The 19353-nt window shown below is 37.0% G+C and overlaps 1 protein-coding gene across 1 annotated transcript in view; it reads left to right on the top strand.

Moving 5' to 3' along the window:
- Nucleotides 1-15271, top strand: part of LOC132394754 (very low-density lipoprotein receptor-like) — a 32517-nt gene extending 17246 nt beyond the window's left edge. The window contains exons 11-13 of the mRNA XM_059971165.1: nt 1877-1978; nt 4604-4795; nt 15258-15271. Coding sequence (XP_059827148.1) covers nt 1877-1978; nt 4604-4795; nt 15258-15271 — 308 coding nt within the window. The remainder of the gene's footprint in view (nt 1-1876; nt 1979-4603; nt 4796-15257) is intronic.
- Nucleotides 15272-19353: the final 4082 nt, after the last annotated feature.

Below are 19353 nucleotides of genomic sequence, written 5' to 3'. Positions count from 1 at the left end.
TATTCAGCCTTGACTTTGATCCAGAATGCCAGCAGAGATGTTATGTCAAACATACTTCTCAGCCCACCGTCATTTACAAGCTCGAGGAGTTGATCTTCTTCCCGTGCTGACATTCACCGGTAACATTCACAAATGGGACATGGACACATTCCTTTGCAGTCTTGGGTCATTTGTGGCTGGGAATTAACGCTCGAATTCTGTCGACAATGAAGATTGGTGATCACGCACCAACTGTGAGAAGGACGGTGTAGCCTCAGTCTCTCCCAAAATCCCAGCTAATGTTGGCAACATGTTAAATATGCCCCTGTCCACCTGCTCTCCCCACAGTTCCAGTTTGGCTTTGAAAGCAGACACTTTATCTGCCAACTTGAAGACAGTTGTCATTCTCCCCTGCAGTGACAAATTGAGTTCATTGAGCAGGTTGAAGATGTCACCCAGATAAGCCAGTTTTGCTTTCCACTCCTCGTCACTGGAGTGTTCTGCCAGTGGTGACTTTTTTCCAGGAAGAAATCTCTGTAGCGGCTCTCTTAACTCAAGTTGGCAGCGGCAGTGCACACAACATATCCTCGTGCACATCGCCTTGAAAACTATATTGCACATAAACCAGCAGTATTGCCTTGTTGTCGACATTGGTAGACTCATTGAACTAGATAGCATACCATGGTGACTTATTAAGACATTCCAACAGCTGTGTTTTAATATCACACACAGGGAGCTTGGAGTGTGAGAATCACCGGTCTCATTAAAGCCATATTTTATGTACCACTTGTCATATTTTCTGTTGAAGGAAGCTTTCTTTTTTTTTGCAGTCTTGGCGTGAGCTGTCTCTGCGTTATCATCATCGTTAGGCCTTTTATGTCCCCTACCACCACTTACAAAGAAACTCTTAAGCGACATTTGTTTTTTACTCAAGTAGTTGTAGGTTAATGACTGATTGATGACCTGGCGTGGGTAATGAACACGCGCGTGTTCAAGTTCAACAGTGGGCGTGACAGGGAATGAGGAAAGGTGCAGCTGACTCAAACACAAAGTACACTGCAGATGCTGTGGTGAAATCAACACGTGCAAACATGCTGGAGGAACTCAGCAGATCGGGCAGCATCCGTGGAAACGAGCAGTTGACGAAGGGTCTCGGCCCGTAACGTTGACTGCTCATTTCCATGGATGCTGCCCGACCTGCTGAGTTCCTCCAGTGTGTTTTTACGTGCAGCTGACTCATATTGTTTCATAGCACCAAATCATTTTGTTTCCTCGCGGCCCTGTAGCACATGCTTTGTTGGGGACCACTGACTTAACCTACTTGGGTCACCTTCTTAATTGGCTCTGCTGAAGGGCGACAGCCAACATTGTTTGATGGTTCCCCATCCCCATGCCCGTGTTCTTTTCAACTCTGACTCGCTCAAACCAGTTAAACTAGGTGACCCAGTCTAACGAGATTACAGACTGCTTCTCCTGCAAGCCTCTCACTTTACATAATAAATAGCTACTCACCTGAGAGGGTATCAGGTTTGACAGGTAATTAGCTGAAATTCCTCGTGTCCGAATTTACTCTGATTAGATTAACTGATCAAAGATTTCACCAAGTGGGGGTAGGGGGCTGCAAGGGTAGTCTCACAAAATGGCCAGCTTCATCTCCTTCAAGCACATGGCTAGAACGAAGACAATTGGTTTGTCTACTTCCACTGTCCTTGGTTCATTCAGATTCACTGATTTGTAGACTGTAGTTCATTCTGGCCAACACAACGTTTGAGTTTTGCCACTGTAGGCTATTAATCTAAAGACTAGTGAAGTGCAAAGAGGATGACAAACATTTTTTAAACCCATCCACTGGTCGCTAACATGAATATTAGTATATAACTATCCTGTTCCTTTACAGTAAATGAACATTCAACTCCAACAAAGAGGTCTGCAGTTGTGGCTTCAGAAGTGTTTGTCAGGTCACACACCAACTTGTCAACAATTCTGGCTAATCCCAAAGGTAATGCAGTAACAAGCAGAAATTTTTCAATCCTTTTAAACCAATCTTTATCCCGTGCCTTAGTTTCATTTATGCTGGGCTTTTGACCTCAATCCTAGAATACCAGTGGGTATATTGATAACAATGATTGGTAATATTCAAACTCTGCCACATTCTATGTGTAAAGTAAGATATTGTACAAACTCTTTATTTGCCTCATTGTTTGGAACTCCAGTTTAATCTAGTCGATGAGTCCGTGATCTTGCTACTACAGCTTGCTTTCAAATTCAGAACTGTTTTGTGCTACCATATGAATAGAATTGATAGATGCAATTTATTGCTTTTTTTAAGTAAAATATGCTACTAACTTTACTGTGTCTGGATTTCTTGTATATGGAATGATGAAACATTTACTTTTGATTTTTAGATGCAAGTTTGAATACTTCATTTGGAAAGTCACGCAAAGAATCAACAGTACTTTGTGTCATCTTTACCATTTGTAAGACTTTCTCCTTTATTTGAAGACTCTATCTGTGTGAAGCTCATTTACTAATAGAACAGCACAGCCCAGGAACAGGCCCTTTGGGTCACAATGTTGTGCCAAACCAGCTTAAAAAGCATATCAAAAGGGCCCAGACACTAATCCGTCCCATCTATACAATGTCCATATCCCCCCCATCTTCCTTACATCCATGTGTCTATCTAAACTTCTCTTAAAAGTCTCTCAGTGCTGGGAAGCAGATCAAAAGCAGGTGTTGAAAAGGTACAAAAATAATTGGGTTGTTATCTTGGTTGACTTCAACTTCCCTAATATTGATTGGCATCTCCTTAGTACAAAAGTCTTAGGTGGGGCAGGTTTATTTAGGGTGTATCAGGAGGTCACACTGAATCTGTTACTAAGCAATGGATGTGATCAGGTGACAGATCTCTTAGTGGTGAGCATTTCAGAGACAGGGACCACAACCCTTTGACCTTTACATAGCTTTTGACAAGGTTAAGAGCAAACAGTATGGGGAAGCATGTAATTGGGAGAGGGTTAATTATGATGATAGGTAGGAATGTGGGAGCATAAATTGGGACAGTTTTACTCAGTGAAATGCACAATGGAAATGTTGAGGTTGTTTAGGCAGCAAATTATCCAGAACTTGAGGCAGGGAAAAGATGGTGGGATGAAGGAACGATGGTTGTCAAGAGAAATGGAACATCCAGTGAAGAGAAAGAAAGAAGCATTCAGAAAGGTAGGAGGCATGGGATCCAGGGAAACTTCGCTGCATGGATTGAGAAGTGGCTTGCCCACAGAAGGCAGAGGGTGGTGGTAGATAACTCATTACTACCTGGAGATGATGACACGTGGTGTTCTGCAGGATGTTGTTCTGGGAGCCCTCTGATTTTTAGAAATGATTCAGATGAAGTGGAAGGGCAAGTTAGTAAGTTTTCAGATGTTGCAAAGGTTGGTGGTGTTGTGGATAGCGTAGCAGGTAGGTTGCAGTGGGTCATTGACAAGATACAAATTTGGGCTGAGTAGTGGCAGATGGAGTTCAATCTGGAAAGGTGAGAACTGATAGATTTTAGAAGGTCCAACTTGAAGACAGCAAGCAGGATTAATTGCAGGATTCTTAGGAGTGAGGGGAACACAGGATTCTTTGGGGACTAATCCACAGATCCTTCAAAGTTGCTAGGGTGGTTAAAAAGGCAGATAATGTGTTAGCCTTTATTTGTCGAAGGACTGAGTTCAGCAGCCATGAGGTAATATTGCAGCTCTATAAAATACTGGTTAGATCATACTTGGACTACTGTGTTCAATTCTGGTGACCTCATTGTAGGAATTACAGTCACTAGACTTGCCTCCTCAGTGATGATCACGTCACTAACAGCAACATGACACTGGCAACTGAGAATGTTTTCTTAGACAAGACCCCTTCTAAACCTAATGCCACTCCTCGGGCCCGGAGGTGCTATCCTGAAAGAAACAGGGTGCAAGCCAAAAGACTGAATCTTTTGTATAGTGGTTAGTTATGTACTGTTATTGTGAAAGAATGTTTATGTCTAATATGGTTTATGAAAGGGAAATTGAATGATCTGTACATATATGGTTTTATGTTGCATTAATCTAAAGGGTGAGGAAGTGTAATGTATGGATCTATTTCTTTTAAAGCAATGACTCCCCTTGGCACTACATATGGATTGTTCTGCATGCATGCATATTGATCTATTGTCCACGCATGCACATTTCCCTCTGACTCTTCAAGGTGAATGCACCAGTTAAAGCCAGCTCCCATGTGCTTGCCTTTATTTAACTGATATAGGAGACCGCCTCTGTCTGTCGATGGAGTAGCAGTAATTTTGTGCTGCTCTTAGTTTTCTCTCTCTCCCCCCAGTTTAAATTTTGAATTTAAAATTTTTAATTGGTGATTCTTGAAGGGGAGTAATAAGTCTATGTCTACGAGGAGTGAGGAGAATCTGTCTGAACCTAGTGACAAAGGTAATGGAAAAGGAAAGATGTCAAAGGAAAGATCTGATGAAATGCCAGCATGAGCTGAAGATATTGTTTGGACACTGAATTCAATTCAAGATCTGAATAGGGCAATTAAAGACCAACGAGAAAAGAATATAATGAAATGAAGTAATTTCTGGGAAAACTTAAAGACGTGGAAATTCAAGTTACTAAACATGAAGAGGAACTGAAGTTAACTAAGCAAAAATTGTCTGAAACTACAACCCGTTTGGAAAGATATCAAAATAAGATTATAGACCTGGCAACTAGGTCTCGTTGTAAGAACATGCAAATTGTTGGATTGCAAGAAGGAGCTGAAGATGGAGATTTAACGGTTTACTTTGGTAAGCTTTTTCATACACTATTTCCTACTATTTTATCACAGCCGCCTGCTATAGAAAGAGCACCTTGAGCATTTACTTTGAAATTTAAGGATTCAAGTAGACCAAGATCTATTCTGGTTTATTTTCATCACTTTAAAATTAAAGATCAAATAATGCGACAGGCAAGAAAACAGAGAGTTTTCAGATTCAACGAGTCTGAGCTCCGTTTTTATGGAGATTATCCGAAGGAAGTAATGGAACAAAGATCAAGATTTGCTTTGGTAATGAAACAAGCATATAAGAAATTGTTTCTCTCTTTGCGTTACCCGACAAGAATTAAAGTTTTTCCTCCTAACTCTCTCCTCGCACATTCTTTGATCCAAAAGGCGCACTGGACTTTGTTCAGACTATCCCTGCTGCCAGTACCGAATGAACTATCTGATGAGTTGTTTTGATTATCTATATATTATTCACATTTCAAAAAGAAGATATATGAAGGTTATTTGGATATTTCATCGAGAGATTAATAAAAGAAGATAAGAAGACTTGTTCATTATTGCATATTATTGGATTTTTTCTGGAAAGAAGATTTATGGTTCAAGTTTAACTGTTTAAATGGCTATTCAGATATTTGACTGAGAAAAGAGGATAAAGGGATTTGTTCCTTTTGTTTAATATTTGGTTTGATGGTTTTGTTGTTGTTTCTTAATTAACTAATTGGTAGTTTTCTTCAATTAATAGGGTTTCTTTTTATATATATATCCATGAGGAGGCGCAGCACAGCAGCAGTGGCCTTTCAGACCTGGTGTTACTGTAACTTAATTTTCTATTTTAAGTTTGATACACAATTTTCGATTAGGGTACATGGATAACAGAGCGGCTATCTACCATCGCCAGACACTACTACATTACAGAGATCGCCCAAAAACAAACCTTCATAAAGATCTGCTGGCTGAATTACGGGTCCTCGGCTTGCTGAGGGGAACGGGCCTACACTCCTTGGACTTGCCTGTTGCTGGCACCCGGAGATGGAGAAGGAGACGTCGAAAGCGATGTGCGAGGAAGCAGAAGCGAGGCAAACGGGCAGGGGTCCGTGCCAGGCTCAAAGCAAACCCTAGCCGGCTGGCTCTCCCGTCCATTCTGCTCTCCAATGCCCACTCCCTGGACAATAACATGGACGACATCCAACTCCAACGTAATACTCGGCGGGAGTACAGAGTTTGCTCCGCGTTTGTCTTCACAGAGACATGGCTCACTGATGGGATTTCGGACGGTGACATCCAGCTGGACGGGCGAGCTTTGTTTCATTTGGACAGAGATGCAGCTGTCTCCGGTAAGGTTCACAGTGACGGTGTCTGTGTTTACATCAACACGGAATGGTATGAGAACTCTGTGCTGGTTTCCAGACACTGCCCATCGTTAGTGGAGTTTGTGGCAGTTCGATGCAGACCATTTTATTTGCCGCGGGAATTCACCTCTGTCCTTATATTCGGTGTCTACATTCCCCCCAGCGCTAATGCTAAGGAGGCGCTCTGTGAACTGTACCGGGCTATTCTCGAACTGCAGAATGCACACCGTTTATTGTCGTCGGAGATTTTAACCACGCGAACCTTTCTTTTCTTTCTTTTTCAATCTTTTTATTAAATTTCATATATAAAAAAAAACAACACATAATAATGAATAGATTACAAATTCAATAAACTTGAGATTACATTAGTAATAGGATAATAATATCCTATTAAACATCAATCAACAAAAGGTACATAAATTAATCAAGTCTATATAAATATATATGAAAAAAAACCAAAAATAATCATCAAAAAAGAAAAAAAAATTGAAATTATATATGAGAAAAAATATATATTGAAAAAAATACTAAACTAAACTAACATGGGCAATAATAGCACTTTATAAATATATGAAGGTGTCAAGAAAAGAACTCCGGAACTCCATACCTGAACAAGGATAAGTAGAGAAAAGGATCTGAAATAGGCCAAATTAATTCATATGAAAGTGTCGAATAAATGGTCCCCAGGTTTCTTCAAATTTAATTGAAGAATCAAAGATAGTGCTTCTGATTTTTTCCAAACTCAGATAAGAAATAGTTTGGGAGAACCACTGAAATGTAGTAGGAGGATTTACTTCTTTCCAGTTTTGTAATATAGACCTTCTGGCAATTAACGTTACAAAGGCAATCATTTGTCTGATTGAAGGGGAAAGCTGATTGCCATCTTCATTTGGTATACCGAAAATTGCAGTAATAAAATGGGGTTGTAAATCGATATTCCATACTGAGGAAATGACATCAAAAATGTCCTTCCAATAGTTATGTAAAGTGGGACATGTCCAAAACATGTGAGTCAATGAAGCCACTTCTAAGTGACATCTGTCACATTGAGGATTGATATGCGAGTAAAATCGGGCAAGCTTATCTTTAGACATATAAGCTCTATGTACAATTTTAAATTGTATTAAAGCATGTTTAGCACAAATAGAAGAGGAATTAACCATTTGTAAAATTTTTTCCCATTTATCTGTTGATATATTACATCGAAGTTCTTTTTCCCATTCTTGTCTAATTCTATCCGATATTTCTGGCTGTATCTTCATAATCATGTTATAAATAAAAGCTACTAATCCCTTCTGACAAGGATTAAAAGTAAAAATCAAATCTGAAAAATCCGATGGAGTTGAATTAGGAAAAGATGGAAGAATTTTATGTAAGAAATTTCTAATTTGTAAGTATCTAAAAAAATTAGATTTAGGTAATTCAAATTTGTTGGAAAGTTGATCAAAAGACATCAAAGTACCTTCAAAAAAAAGATCACGAAAACATTTTATACCTTTCCTTTTCCATATACTAAAAGCTTGATCTGTCAATGAAGGTTTGAAAAAAAAATTAAATAAAATAGGGCTGTCCAGAACAAAATTTTTCAGATTAAAGAATTTGCGAAATTGAAACCAAATTCGTAGTGTATGTTTAACAACAGGGTTAGATATCTGTTTATTGAATTTGGCTAAATCAATAGGAAGAAAAGAACCAAGTACGGAAAATATAGAATATCCCTTAACCTCACTACATTCCAAATTTACCCACTGTGGGCACACAGGTGAATCCAAATCTAGTTTCCAGTACATTAGGTTACGAATATTATTCGCCCAATAATAAAATCTAAAGTTAGGTAAAGCTAGACCACCATCTTTTTTAGACTTTTGTAATTGCCTTTTGCTTAACCTAGGATTTTTATTTTGCCACACAAATGAGGAAATTTTTGAATCAATATTATCAAAAAAAGATTTAGGAATAAAAATTGGTAAAGCTTGGAATAAATATAAAAATTTCGGTAAAATCATCATTTTAATGGCATTAATCCGACCAACTAATGATAAAAATAAGGGAGACCATCTTGTAGTAAGTAGTTGAATTTGATAAAGCATAGGTAAAAAATTCAGTCCAAATAAATCTTTATATTTCTTAGTGATTTTTATACCTAAATAAATAAAGTTATCAGTAACAACTTTAAATGGCATCCTATCACTCAATAAGGTTTGCGCGTTTAAAGGAAATAACTCACTCTTATCTAAGTTTAGCTTATAACCAGAAAAGCTACCAAATTGAGCCAACAAGGATAAAATAGCAGGAATAGACCTACTAGGATTAGAAATATATAACAACAAATCATCAGCATAAAGCGATAATTTGTATAACTTCTCATTACGGATAATACCAAAAATATTAGGAGACTCACGAATAGCAATAGCTAAAGGTTCTAATGCAATATTAAATAATAAAGGACTTAAAGGACAACCTTGTCTCGTACCACGAGATAATTAAAAAAAAGAGGATCTATAGTTATTTGTAAGAACAGAAGCAACAGGTTTATAATATATTAATTTAATCCATGATATAAAATTAGGACTAAAATTAAAGTTTCTCAATGCATTAAATAAATATGTCCATTCAACTCTATCAAAGGCTTTTTCAGCATCTAACGAGATAACACATTCTGGGGTTGTAGGTGATGAAGTATAAATTATGTTAATCAATTTTCTAATATTAAAAAAGGAATACCGATTCCCAATAAAACCAGTTTGATCTTCTGAAATAATCTGTGGTAATACCTTTTCTAATCTAATGGCTAAAATTTTTGTAAGAATCTTAGAGTCTACATTTAATAATGATATAGGGCGATAAGATGCACATAAAGTAGGATCTTTATCTTTTTTAAGAATTAGAGAGATAGTAGCTTCATAAAACAATTGAGGTAGTCTCTTCTTAACAAACGCATCATTAAAGATTTCACATAACCAAGGAGAAAGCAATAAAGAAAAAGTTTTAAAAAATTCTACAATAAAACCATCAGGACCAGGAGCTTTCCCTGAATTCATTGATGAGATAGCCTCTCTTATTTCATCCATAGAAATAGGAGCATCAAGCAAGCTACAATCTTCATCTATCAGTTTAGGAATATTCAAGTTATTAAAAAAATTATCCAACGTAAACCGGTCACCGTCAAATTCTGATTGATATAAAGATTTATAAAAATCTTGAAAAGTGTTATTGATTTCTTTATAATCAGTAGTTAAATTACCGTCTTGTTTACGAATTTTAATAATTTGTCGCTTAGTCGAAATAGCTTTTAATTGATTAGCTAACAATTTACCAGTTCGATCACTATGAATATAAAATTGAGCCCTAGTCTTAATTAATTGATTCTCAATTGAAGAAGATAATAATAAACTATGTTCCATTTGAAGCTCAACTCTCTTCTTATAAAGTTCTTTGGTAGGAGTAACGGAATAAATCTTATCAATTTCTTTAATTTTATCCACCAATAAAGCTATATCTGAATATCTTTGTTTTCTTTTACCATCAGAATATGAAATAATTTGTCCACGAATAAAAGCCTTGAAAGAGTCCCAAAGTATTCCTTTATCAATCTCTTCATTATAGTTTGTTGAAAAAAATAAGTCAATTTGTTGTTTTATGAAGGTAATAAATTCTGGATCTTGAAGCAAAGTAGCATTAAGTCTCCAAGATCTAGTATTGATAGAAAAGTCCGGAATCTTGATAGATAACTTCAAAGGCGCATGATCCGAAATAGCAATAGAATCGTATTTACAATCAATAACATCTGTTAATAAACGATGATCAATAAGGAAATAATCAATTCTAGAATAACTATGATATACATGTGAAAAAAAAGAAAATTCTTTATCTTTAGGGTTCAAAAACCGCCATATTTCAGTAATTCCAGAATCAACCATAAAAGAATTAATAAGTAAAGCTGATCTATTCGGAAGAGTTCGAATAGGTTTAGATCTATCCATCGAAGGATTCAAACAACAATTAAAGTCTCCACCCATTATCAACATATATTCATTCAAGTTAGGAAGAGAAGTAAATAAACGTTTAAAAAATTCAGGACAATCAAAGTTTGGAGCATAGATATTAACTAAAACAACTTTCCGATTAAAAAGTGAACCAGTTATCAACAAAAATCTACCCTGTGGATCAGAAATAATTTCATAATGTGTAAACGAAATTGAGGGGTCTATAAAAATAGACACACCCCTAATTTTAGCAGTACAATTTGAGTGAAATTGTTTTCCTTTCCAGAACCTAAAAAAACGTTGATTATCCTCCCTCCTAATATGGGTCTCCTGTGCAAAAATAATATTAGCGTTCAATCTATGGAATACTTTAAATATTTTTTTACGTTTAATCGGATGATTTAAACCATTAGTATTCCACGAGATAAAATTAATAGATTTATCCATCATACCAATATTAATTGTGTGTATCATAAAAGGTTAAAAAGACACATAACCCACAATTTAGGAAGAAGGAAAATTGATTCAGGAGCAACCGGAGATCCCGACACCTCAACAATATTAATAATTTAAAGTCAGCCCATAAACTAAAAGCAAAAAAATAAAAAGCAAAAGCGTGAAAAAAGATCCCTCCCCCCTCCCCACACCCTTTGAAAGAAAGCCAAGCGGCAGGCACATAAACTAATACTAATATTACCCCCATTTCAAGATGGCAGCTCCATAAGAAAATTTTTTTTAAGAAAAAACTATCTAACACCCTAATTAAAATATAGAGTTGCAAAAAAAATATGTATATATATATATACATACATATATATATATACATACACATACACACACACACATCAGTCAAGTCAAAAAAAAACTAAAATAGTAAAACCAGAAAAATCATTAATAAAAAAAAATGAACATTAAAGTTTAAAAATGTAATACACCTTTAAAAAAGAAATTCCATATTCAGATACAAAGATGACGTTTCACAAGCCAAGACTTATGGGAAGAAGAAACGACATTTTGAGAAAGCCATATTACAAAATATGAATATAAATTCAGCAATCTAATAAGAAAATTTAGTAAAAAAAAGTTATCAAAATAGAATTTTTTTAAAAAAAAAGATTTAATAGACACTACAACATATATAAAAAAGACTAAAAAAAAAGAATTCAAAACCTTTGTTCCATTTCTAAATACAGGCAAGTAAATAAACGCTTATAAAAAGTAAAGACTTATGGGAAGAAGAAACGACATTTTGAAAAAACAATTCATTATTACAAAATACAAACGTGTATAAAAAAGGATATTATAAAAATTAAAACAGCATCTATAAGCAATGATAATAGTAGTAAAAAAAAAACCCAGACCCATAGTTCAAAAATAAAAAGTTATAACCCAACTTCCAGGGTTAAAACTTAAAATGAAATGGCATCCTCTCTCCAAAAAAAAAATCTTCAATGTAACTCATAGTTCAAGTTGCACTAGAGGATCGATATTCTTCAACAAATTTCTTCGCTTCTTCCGGAGTGTTAAAAAATCGTAGACTGTCGTCGCGCAGCACAATTCTAAGCTTCGCTGGATACATTAAAGCTTGTTTAAATCCAATCGAATGAATCTCTGCCATCACTGGTTTAAAAGCGATCCTGGCTTTCATTACTTCATACGAATAATCCTCAACAATTCGAAATGAGTAATTTTTGTAGGAGATCATACCTTTTTTACGAGCTAATCGAATTAGAAGCTCTTTCTCACGAGGATAATGAAGGCGAACAATCACCGTTCGTGGTTTATCAGACACAGACGTAAACCTCGCAACTCTATGAGCGCGGTCGATAACAGGTTCATTTTTCAAACCTTCACCACCGAAAATTTCCCACAGTAATTTAGAGAAAAATTCAGTTAAGTCACCGGACTCAACTTTTTCGGGAATTCCGATGATGCGCAAATTCTGTCTGCGAGAACGATTTTCAAGATCAGTAATTTTAAACTTATACTGATCTAAAGTTTTAGCAGTCGACTCTATCTTCTTCTCCAACACTTCAATTGTACGTGCTTTTTCACAAATTGATTGTTCAAGAGTCGTGATCTTATTTCCAAGCTGCTGAACTTCTAACGCCTGCGACTGAAACTTAATTTCAAGCAATTTAACAACTCTTTCAAGATCGGATATTTTCGTAGTAATCCTCTTTTCCAAACTTAACAGTTTACTGTCCAATTTACCTTCTAGTCTGCCTTCCAGACCCGCAAATTTAGCATCCAGTTTACTGTCCAATTTACCTTCCATACCCGCAAATTTAACATCCAGTTTAATGTCCAAAAGACTAGAAATTGCGTCGATGGATGCAGGATCCTTAGCCGATTTCTTACTTGTAGCCATTTTAGGTTTGACAAGATTAGATCAAATATTATTTTAGGAAAAAAGGGTCAATCAAAGGTAGCAACTCATATGATTAAGTTCGAAAAGATCTAATTAAAGGGTGATTATAGTTGAAAAAATAAAGAGCGCCTAAAAGGCAGATGCTTACGTCGCCATCTTGAAACTCCACCCCCCGCGAACCTTAAGTCAGTGCTCCCCATATTCCATCAGTACGTGGACTTGTCAACGAGGGGGGAGAACGTGCTGGACCTGGTTTACACCAACATCCCCGACGCGTACCAGGCAGAGCCCCTTCCCCACCTCGGATACTCAGACCACTTCTCTGTTATGCTAATCCCAGCATACAGACCGCTCCAGACCAGTTCAGAAGCAGGTGAAAACCTGGCCAGCAGGAGCCAACTCTGCTCTTCAAGACTGCTTTGAGCACACTGACTGGCACATGTTCAGGGAGGCTGCATCCGATGGTGACTCTACCAACTTAGAGGAGTACACAGCATCAGTGACCAGCTACATCAGCAAGTGCATTGATGATGTTACTCTGTCCGAGACCATCACTATACGCACTAACCAGAAGCCATGGATGACCGTGGAGGTGCGTGCGCTGCTGAGGACCCGCGACTCCGTCTTCAGAGCAGGCGACAAGGCAGCTTTAACAACAGCAAGGGCCAAACTGTCCCGGGCCATCAGAGGGGCAAAGCGTGCACATGCCCAGCTAATTCACAGTCACTTCCAGGACAGCAGCGACACGCGGTGCATGAGGAAGGGCATCCAGGACATCACCAATTACAAGACAACATCACCTGACTGTACAGGTGATGCCTCCCTCTCAAATGCACTGAGTAACTTCTACGTCCAATTTGAGGTGGAAATGACATGGCGGCGAGGAAGTCCACCCCTCCTACAAATGACCAGGTGCTGTGTCTGACCGTGGCCGATGTGAGAAGAACCCTGTGCAGAGTCAACCCACGGAAGGCTGCTGGACCAGAGAACATCCCTGGTAGAGTGCTCAGAGGATGTGCAGACCAGCTGGCAGATGTTCCCACTGACATCTTCAACATCTCCCTGAGCAGCGCCACTGTTCCAATGTGCTTCAAGGCGGCCACCATCATCCCCGTGCCAAAGAAGTCTTCAGTGTCCTGCCTAAGTGACTACCGTCCCGTTGCATTTACATCCATCATCATGAAGTGTTTCGAGAGGCTCATCATGAGGCATATCAAGACCCTGCTGCCCCCCTCACTGGACCCCCTGCAGTTTGCATACCATCCCAACCACTCAACAGATGACACCATTGCCACCACCCTCCACCTGGCCCTAACCCACCTGGACAAAAAAGACACATACGTTCGGATGCTGTTCATAGACTTCAGTTCAGCATTCAACACAATCATCCCTCAGAAACTGATTGGAAAGCTGAGCCTACTGGGCCTGAACACCTCCCTCTGCAACTGGATCCTAGACTTCCTGACTGGGAGACCTCAGTCAGTCCGGATCGGGAGCAGCATCTCCAACACCATCACACTGAGCACGGGGGTTCCCCAGGCTGTGTGCTCAGTCCACTGCTGTTCACTCTGCTGACCCACGACTGCACTGCAACACACAGCTCGAACCATATCATCAAGTTCGCCAATGACATGACTGTGGTGGGTCTCATCAACAAGAACGACAAGTCAGCTTACAGAGAGGAGGTGCAGCAGCTAACGGACCGGTGCAGAGCCAACAACCTGTCTCTTAATGTGAACAAAAGAGATGTTTGTTGACTTCAGGAGGGCACGGAGCGACCACTCTCCACTGAACATCGACAGCTCCTCAGTAGAGATCGTAAAGAGCACCAAATTTCTTGATGTTCACCTGACGGAGAATCTCACCTGGTCCCTCAACACCAGCTCCATAGCAAAGAAAGCCCAGCAGCGTCTCTGCTTTTTTGCGAAGGCTGAGTAAAGTCCATCTCCCACCCCCAATCCTCATCACATTTTACAGGGGTTGTATCGAGAGCATCCTGAGCAACTGCATCACTGCCTGGTTCGGAAATTGCACCATCTCGGATCGCAAGACCCTGCAGCAGATATTGAGATCAGCTGAGAAGATCATCAGGGTCTTTCTTCCTGCCATCACAGACATTTACACTACATGCTGCATCCGCAAAGGAAACAGAATTATGAAGGACCCCATGCACCCTTCATACAATCTCTTCTCCCTCCTTTCGTCTGGGAAAAGGCTCCGAAGCATTCGGGCTCTCACGACCAGACTATGTAACAGTTTCGTCCCCCAAGCTATCAGACTCCTCAATACCCGAAGCCTGGACTGACACCTTGCCCTACTGTCCTGTTTATTATTTATTGTAGTACCTACACTATTTTTGTGCACTTTATGCAGCCCGGTGTAGGTCTGTAGTCTAGTATAGCTTTCTCTGTTTTTTTTTATTATGTAGTTCAGTCTAGTTTTTGTACTGTGTCATGTAAACCATGGTCCTGAAAAACGTTGTCTCATTTTTACTATGCACTGTACCAGCAGTTATGGTTGAAATGACAATAAAAGTGACTTGACTTGAATTGACTTGACTTGATATAGATTTAGGAGGGTTTAATTACTTATGATATTATTAATTAATATTTTTGTAAATTTAGTTCAGTTAAATATACTATTAACCTTTTTTATCTCTGTTTTATTATAGCAGTTTATAACCAAATTTAAAGTTTTTTTTTAGAGATTTAAACTTAAGTTGGTGCTGGTTTTTCTCTCTAAGAGATTATATTATTTTGGTTCTTTTTTGTTTAATAGATGATGGAATGTAAATACTTTCCTTTGCTGAGACTTTACCATCTTTCTTGCAAGAGCATTTTATTTTTTTGTGCTGGTTGGGGGGAGGGAGAGAGGAGACTGACAGAGCAGTCCTTGGCTTTGTATTCTATCTTAGTTCGCTTGCCTTTTTTAACTGTTGTTTAAATCCTATGATTGACAAGAGCTCAACTAATCAGCGACTTCCAAATCATTCCGCGTCACTTATTAATTCCTTTTTGATCAATTTTGGGTTGATCGAATTATGGATGCATTTGCACCCCAATAACAGAGAATATTCCTCTTCTTCACATGCCTATAAAAAATATTCGAGGATTGATTATATTATAATTGATCCCCGCTTTTTGCCTAGTGTTAAAAATTGTGAATATGACACTATTGCTATATCTGATCATGTGCCTTTAAGTTTGTTCTTTAAATTTGATGAGGTCATTCTTGCCCATCCACCATGGGACATGTCTCAGACTTTATTGCAAAACTTTGATTTTGTCAGTTTTATTGAAAACCATTTAATAGAATTTGTTCTTTTTAATGATATAGGGGGTATGTCCAAATTAATTATATCGGATAGATATAAAGCATTTTTACGTGGTCAGATTATTTCTTATTCAGCTAAACTTAAAAAACAGACTAAAGTAGAATTAGATACAATTTCAAAACAAGTTAAAGATTTAGATAATATCTATGTGACTTCCCCTAATATTGATTTATTTAAACAAAGGATGGAACTTCAATCACAATATAACTTATAATTAACCCATCTAATTGAAGGCTATTTACTTAAGTTAAGGAGGCAATTTTATATGTTTGGAGAAAAAAATAACAAACTGCATCTCAATTAAAAACGGCTGGAGCCAAAAGGCAAATTTTGAAAATCGTAGAAAGGATGGTACCATGGCTCGGGAATATGAAGAAATTAATAAGATTTTTCAAGATTTTTATACTGAACTTTATAAATCTCAATGTCCAGTAGATTCTTCTGAAATTAATGCCTTTTTACAAAAGATTGCTTTTCCTAAAATTTCTGCTGAGGATCAAAAAACTCTTGATGCCCAAATTACTGAATCTGAAATTCATAAAGCTATTTTTTCAATGCAATCTGGTAAGGCTTTGGGACTTGATGGTTATCCTGTAGAATTTTATAAAAAATTTGGATAATTGCTTTCTCCATATGTTGGAGATGCTTAAAGATTCTTTTGTGAAATGTGATTTACCCACTACTTTTTATGAGGCTTCTATTTCTTTAATTCTTAAAAAAGATAAAGATCCTACTGATTGTGCCTCATACAGACCTATTTCATTAGTGAATGTTGATGCCAAGATTCTGTCAATGATAATGGGCAATCGATTGGAGAGTATTTTGGGTAAAATCATTTTTAAAGATCAAACAGGCTTTATAAAGGGTCGATATTCTTTTTCAAATGTTCGGAGATTATTTTACATTATATATTCGCCCTCTTCTAAAACTCCACAATGCGTTGTATCCTCGGATGCTGAAAAAGCGTTTGATCAAGTCGAATGGAAATATTTATTTAATGTTTTAGAAAAATTTGGTTTTGGTGTTAATTTTAATAAGTGGATTAAAATGATATATAAAGCTCCTATTGCTACTGTTGTTATTAACAACTGTCGGTCTCCTTTTTTTCAGCTATCACGGGGACAAGACAAGGTAATCTATTAAGTTCTTTGTTATTTAATTTAATATTAGAACCCCTTGCTGTTGCTCTTCATGAAGCCAAAAATATTCATGGGAGTTTTGTGAATGAGACCATGCACAAGATCTCTCTTTACACTGATGATTTATTGGTTTATATATCTAAGCCTAATGAATCTATTCCTGCTTTTCTAAAACTATTTAATGAATTTGGAGATTATTCAGGATATAAAATAAATTTTAGTAAAAGTGAATTGCTTCCTTTAAATGAATCTGTCTCTATATATAATAATATTCTCTTTAAAGTTATGGATTCTTTTAGATATTTAGGTGTTATAATTACTAAAAAACATAAGGATCTTTATAAAGTCAATTCTGTTCCCTTAGTGGACTTTATGAAGTATGTATTTAGTAGATGGAGTCCACTTACATTTTCACTTGTTGGTTGTATTCATATAGTTAAAATGATGATTTTACCAAAATTTTTATATTTATTTCAGAATATTCCTATTTTTTTGACTAAGATTTTTTTGATCAGATTGATTCTATTATTCTATCTTTTATTTGAAATAGTAAATTTGAATTAGTAAATGTCATTTTTTAAAGTTGAAAAAGGATGGAGGTCTTGCCTTGCCTAATCTAAGAATGGAGTCCTGGGCTGTTAATTTGCGATACATGTCCTTTTGGTTATATTGGGGTGATAGGAATGATTGGCCAATTTGGGTAGACCTGGAACTGAGAGCTGTGAAACAGTTTTATTTAACTTCGTTATTAGGAGTTGCTCTACCTATACAGTTAGCTAAAGTTTCTAATTTAAACCTATATCTTGCGGTTAAGCACTCTTTACAAATCTGGCTCCAGTTCCGCAATTTTTTTAATCTTAAAAAATTTAAACTTTGTAGTTCAATTTATCGTAATTACTTTTTTAAATCTTCTTTGAGTGATCCAATCTTTTTACTTTGGAAAAATAAAGGTACTAATTTTTTTTTGGATTTATTTAAAGAAGGCATATTGATATCTTTTGAACAATTAGTTGATAAATATTCCTCTCATATTCACACTTTTTACAATACCAAGTTAGACATTTTTTTACAAAAATATTCAAATATTCCTTTCATATTGGAGGCTGACCTGTTAGATACTATTAGGATTATGAACCCTTCAATGAAGGGTTCTATTGGAAGAAATTATAATTTATTATTACAATGGGATAAGCGTCCTTTATTTAAGATTAAACAGGATTGGGAAAAGGAACTCAATTTGAGTTTATATGGGAGGATTGGGTGCAGATTCTGAAGCTGGTTAACTCCTCTTCGATCTGTGCTAGTCATTCACTGATTCAGTTTGAAATTGTACATCATTACCATTTGACGAAGGAGAGACTTTCTAAAATATTTCCCAATGTTGATAGTTATTGTGATGTAAAACTGAGATAGCCACACTGACACGTATGTTCTGGTCATGTTCTATACTGGAACAGTTCTGGAAGTCAGTCTTTTCGACAATTTATAAAGCACTCAGAATTAACCTACAACCTAATAAATTGACTGTGCTTTTTGGAATAATTCTTCAAAATATCCATGGTATTCCTGTGTCTGACCAACATGTTATTGCATTTGTTACATTGATAGCTAGGAGGGCCATTTTGTTGAAATGGAAGGATATATCAGCTTGTAGCGGTGTGCTACATGCAGCGCTAAAATTATGACACGGAGTCGGTAACTGCAGTCAAAGGAAAAACTTCGTTCGAAATCCTCAGCCTCACTTTTAAGCCTCCCTCAACCTGCCCCCCGTGGCGCAGAGGCTCCAAAGCTCTGTGCTCGCAAACCCCCGTAGGCTATTTCCCTTAGCCGGAAAGCTGGCTAATTGTGAGCCGGTTCGGATGTGCCAGGAAATGGGTCGCCACAAGCTCCTACTTTGTCACAATGGTGCTCTCAAGTCGTGCTGTGTCTTAGCTTGGATAAAATTAGAAGTTGAACCGTTGAACCTTTATTTGATTTTGAGAAAAGATGGAGCTCATTTGCTCGCTATTATCGTTTGAGCTAATTGATGGATCTTCTCCACAATCTATTTGTAATTTTTTAAAATATATTTTTCTATCTTGCTGGTGGTTTGATGTTTATTTTTAGAAGCTTTTACTGTGCCACATTCCTCCGGTGTTGTACCCCAATGGGTTTTTTCCCCACCTTTTTGCTTAGTAGGGTTTTTTTATTCACAGAATTTTTAATCTTTAAGATAATTTTTTTTCCTTGAGGCATTGTAAGTGTTGTCACTTCCATGTACTTGTATTATTTCTGATTAATATAATAAAAAGATTTGAAAAGAAAAGATATGTAGTTGTGCACAGACACAACAAAAACAGGGCTTTGCTGACAATTAGATCCTTTCAAAGGTTATATAACAGAGGTATGGTGCACTAAACAT

The sequence above is a fragment of the Hypanus sabinus genome, chromosome 5 (genome assembly GCF_030144855.1).
Source record: "Hypanus sabinus isolate sHypSab1 chromosome 5, sHypSab1.hap1, whole genome shotgun sequence".
Taxonomy (NCBI): domain Eukaryota; kingdom Metazoa; phylum Chordata; class Chondrichthyes; order Myliobatiformes; family Dasyatidae; genus Hypanus; species Hypanus sabinus.
The sequence above is the reverse complement of the archived record's forward strand: the minus strand, read 5'-3'. Positions and strand labels throughout refer to the sequence as shown.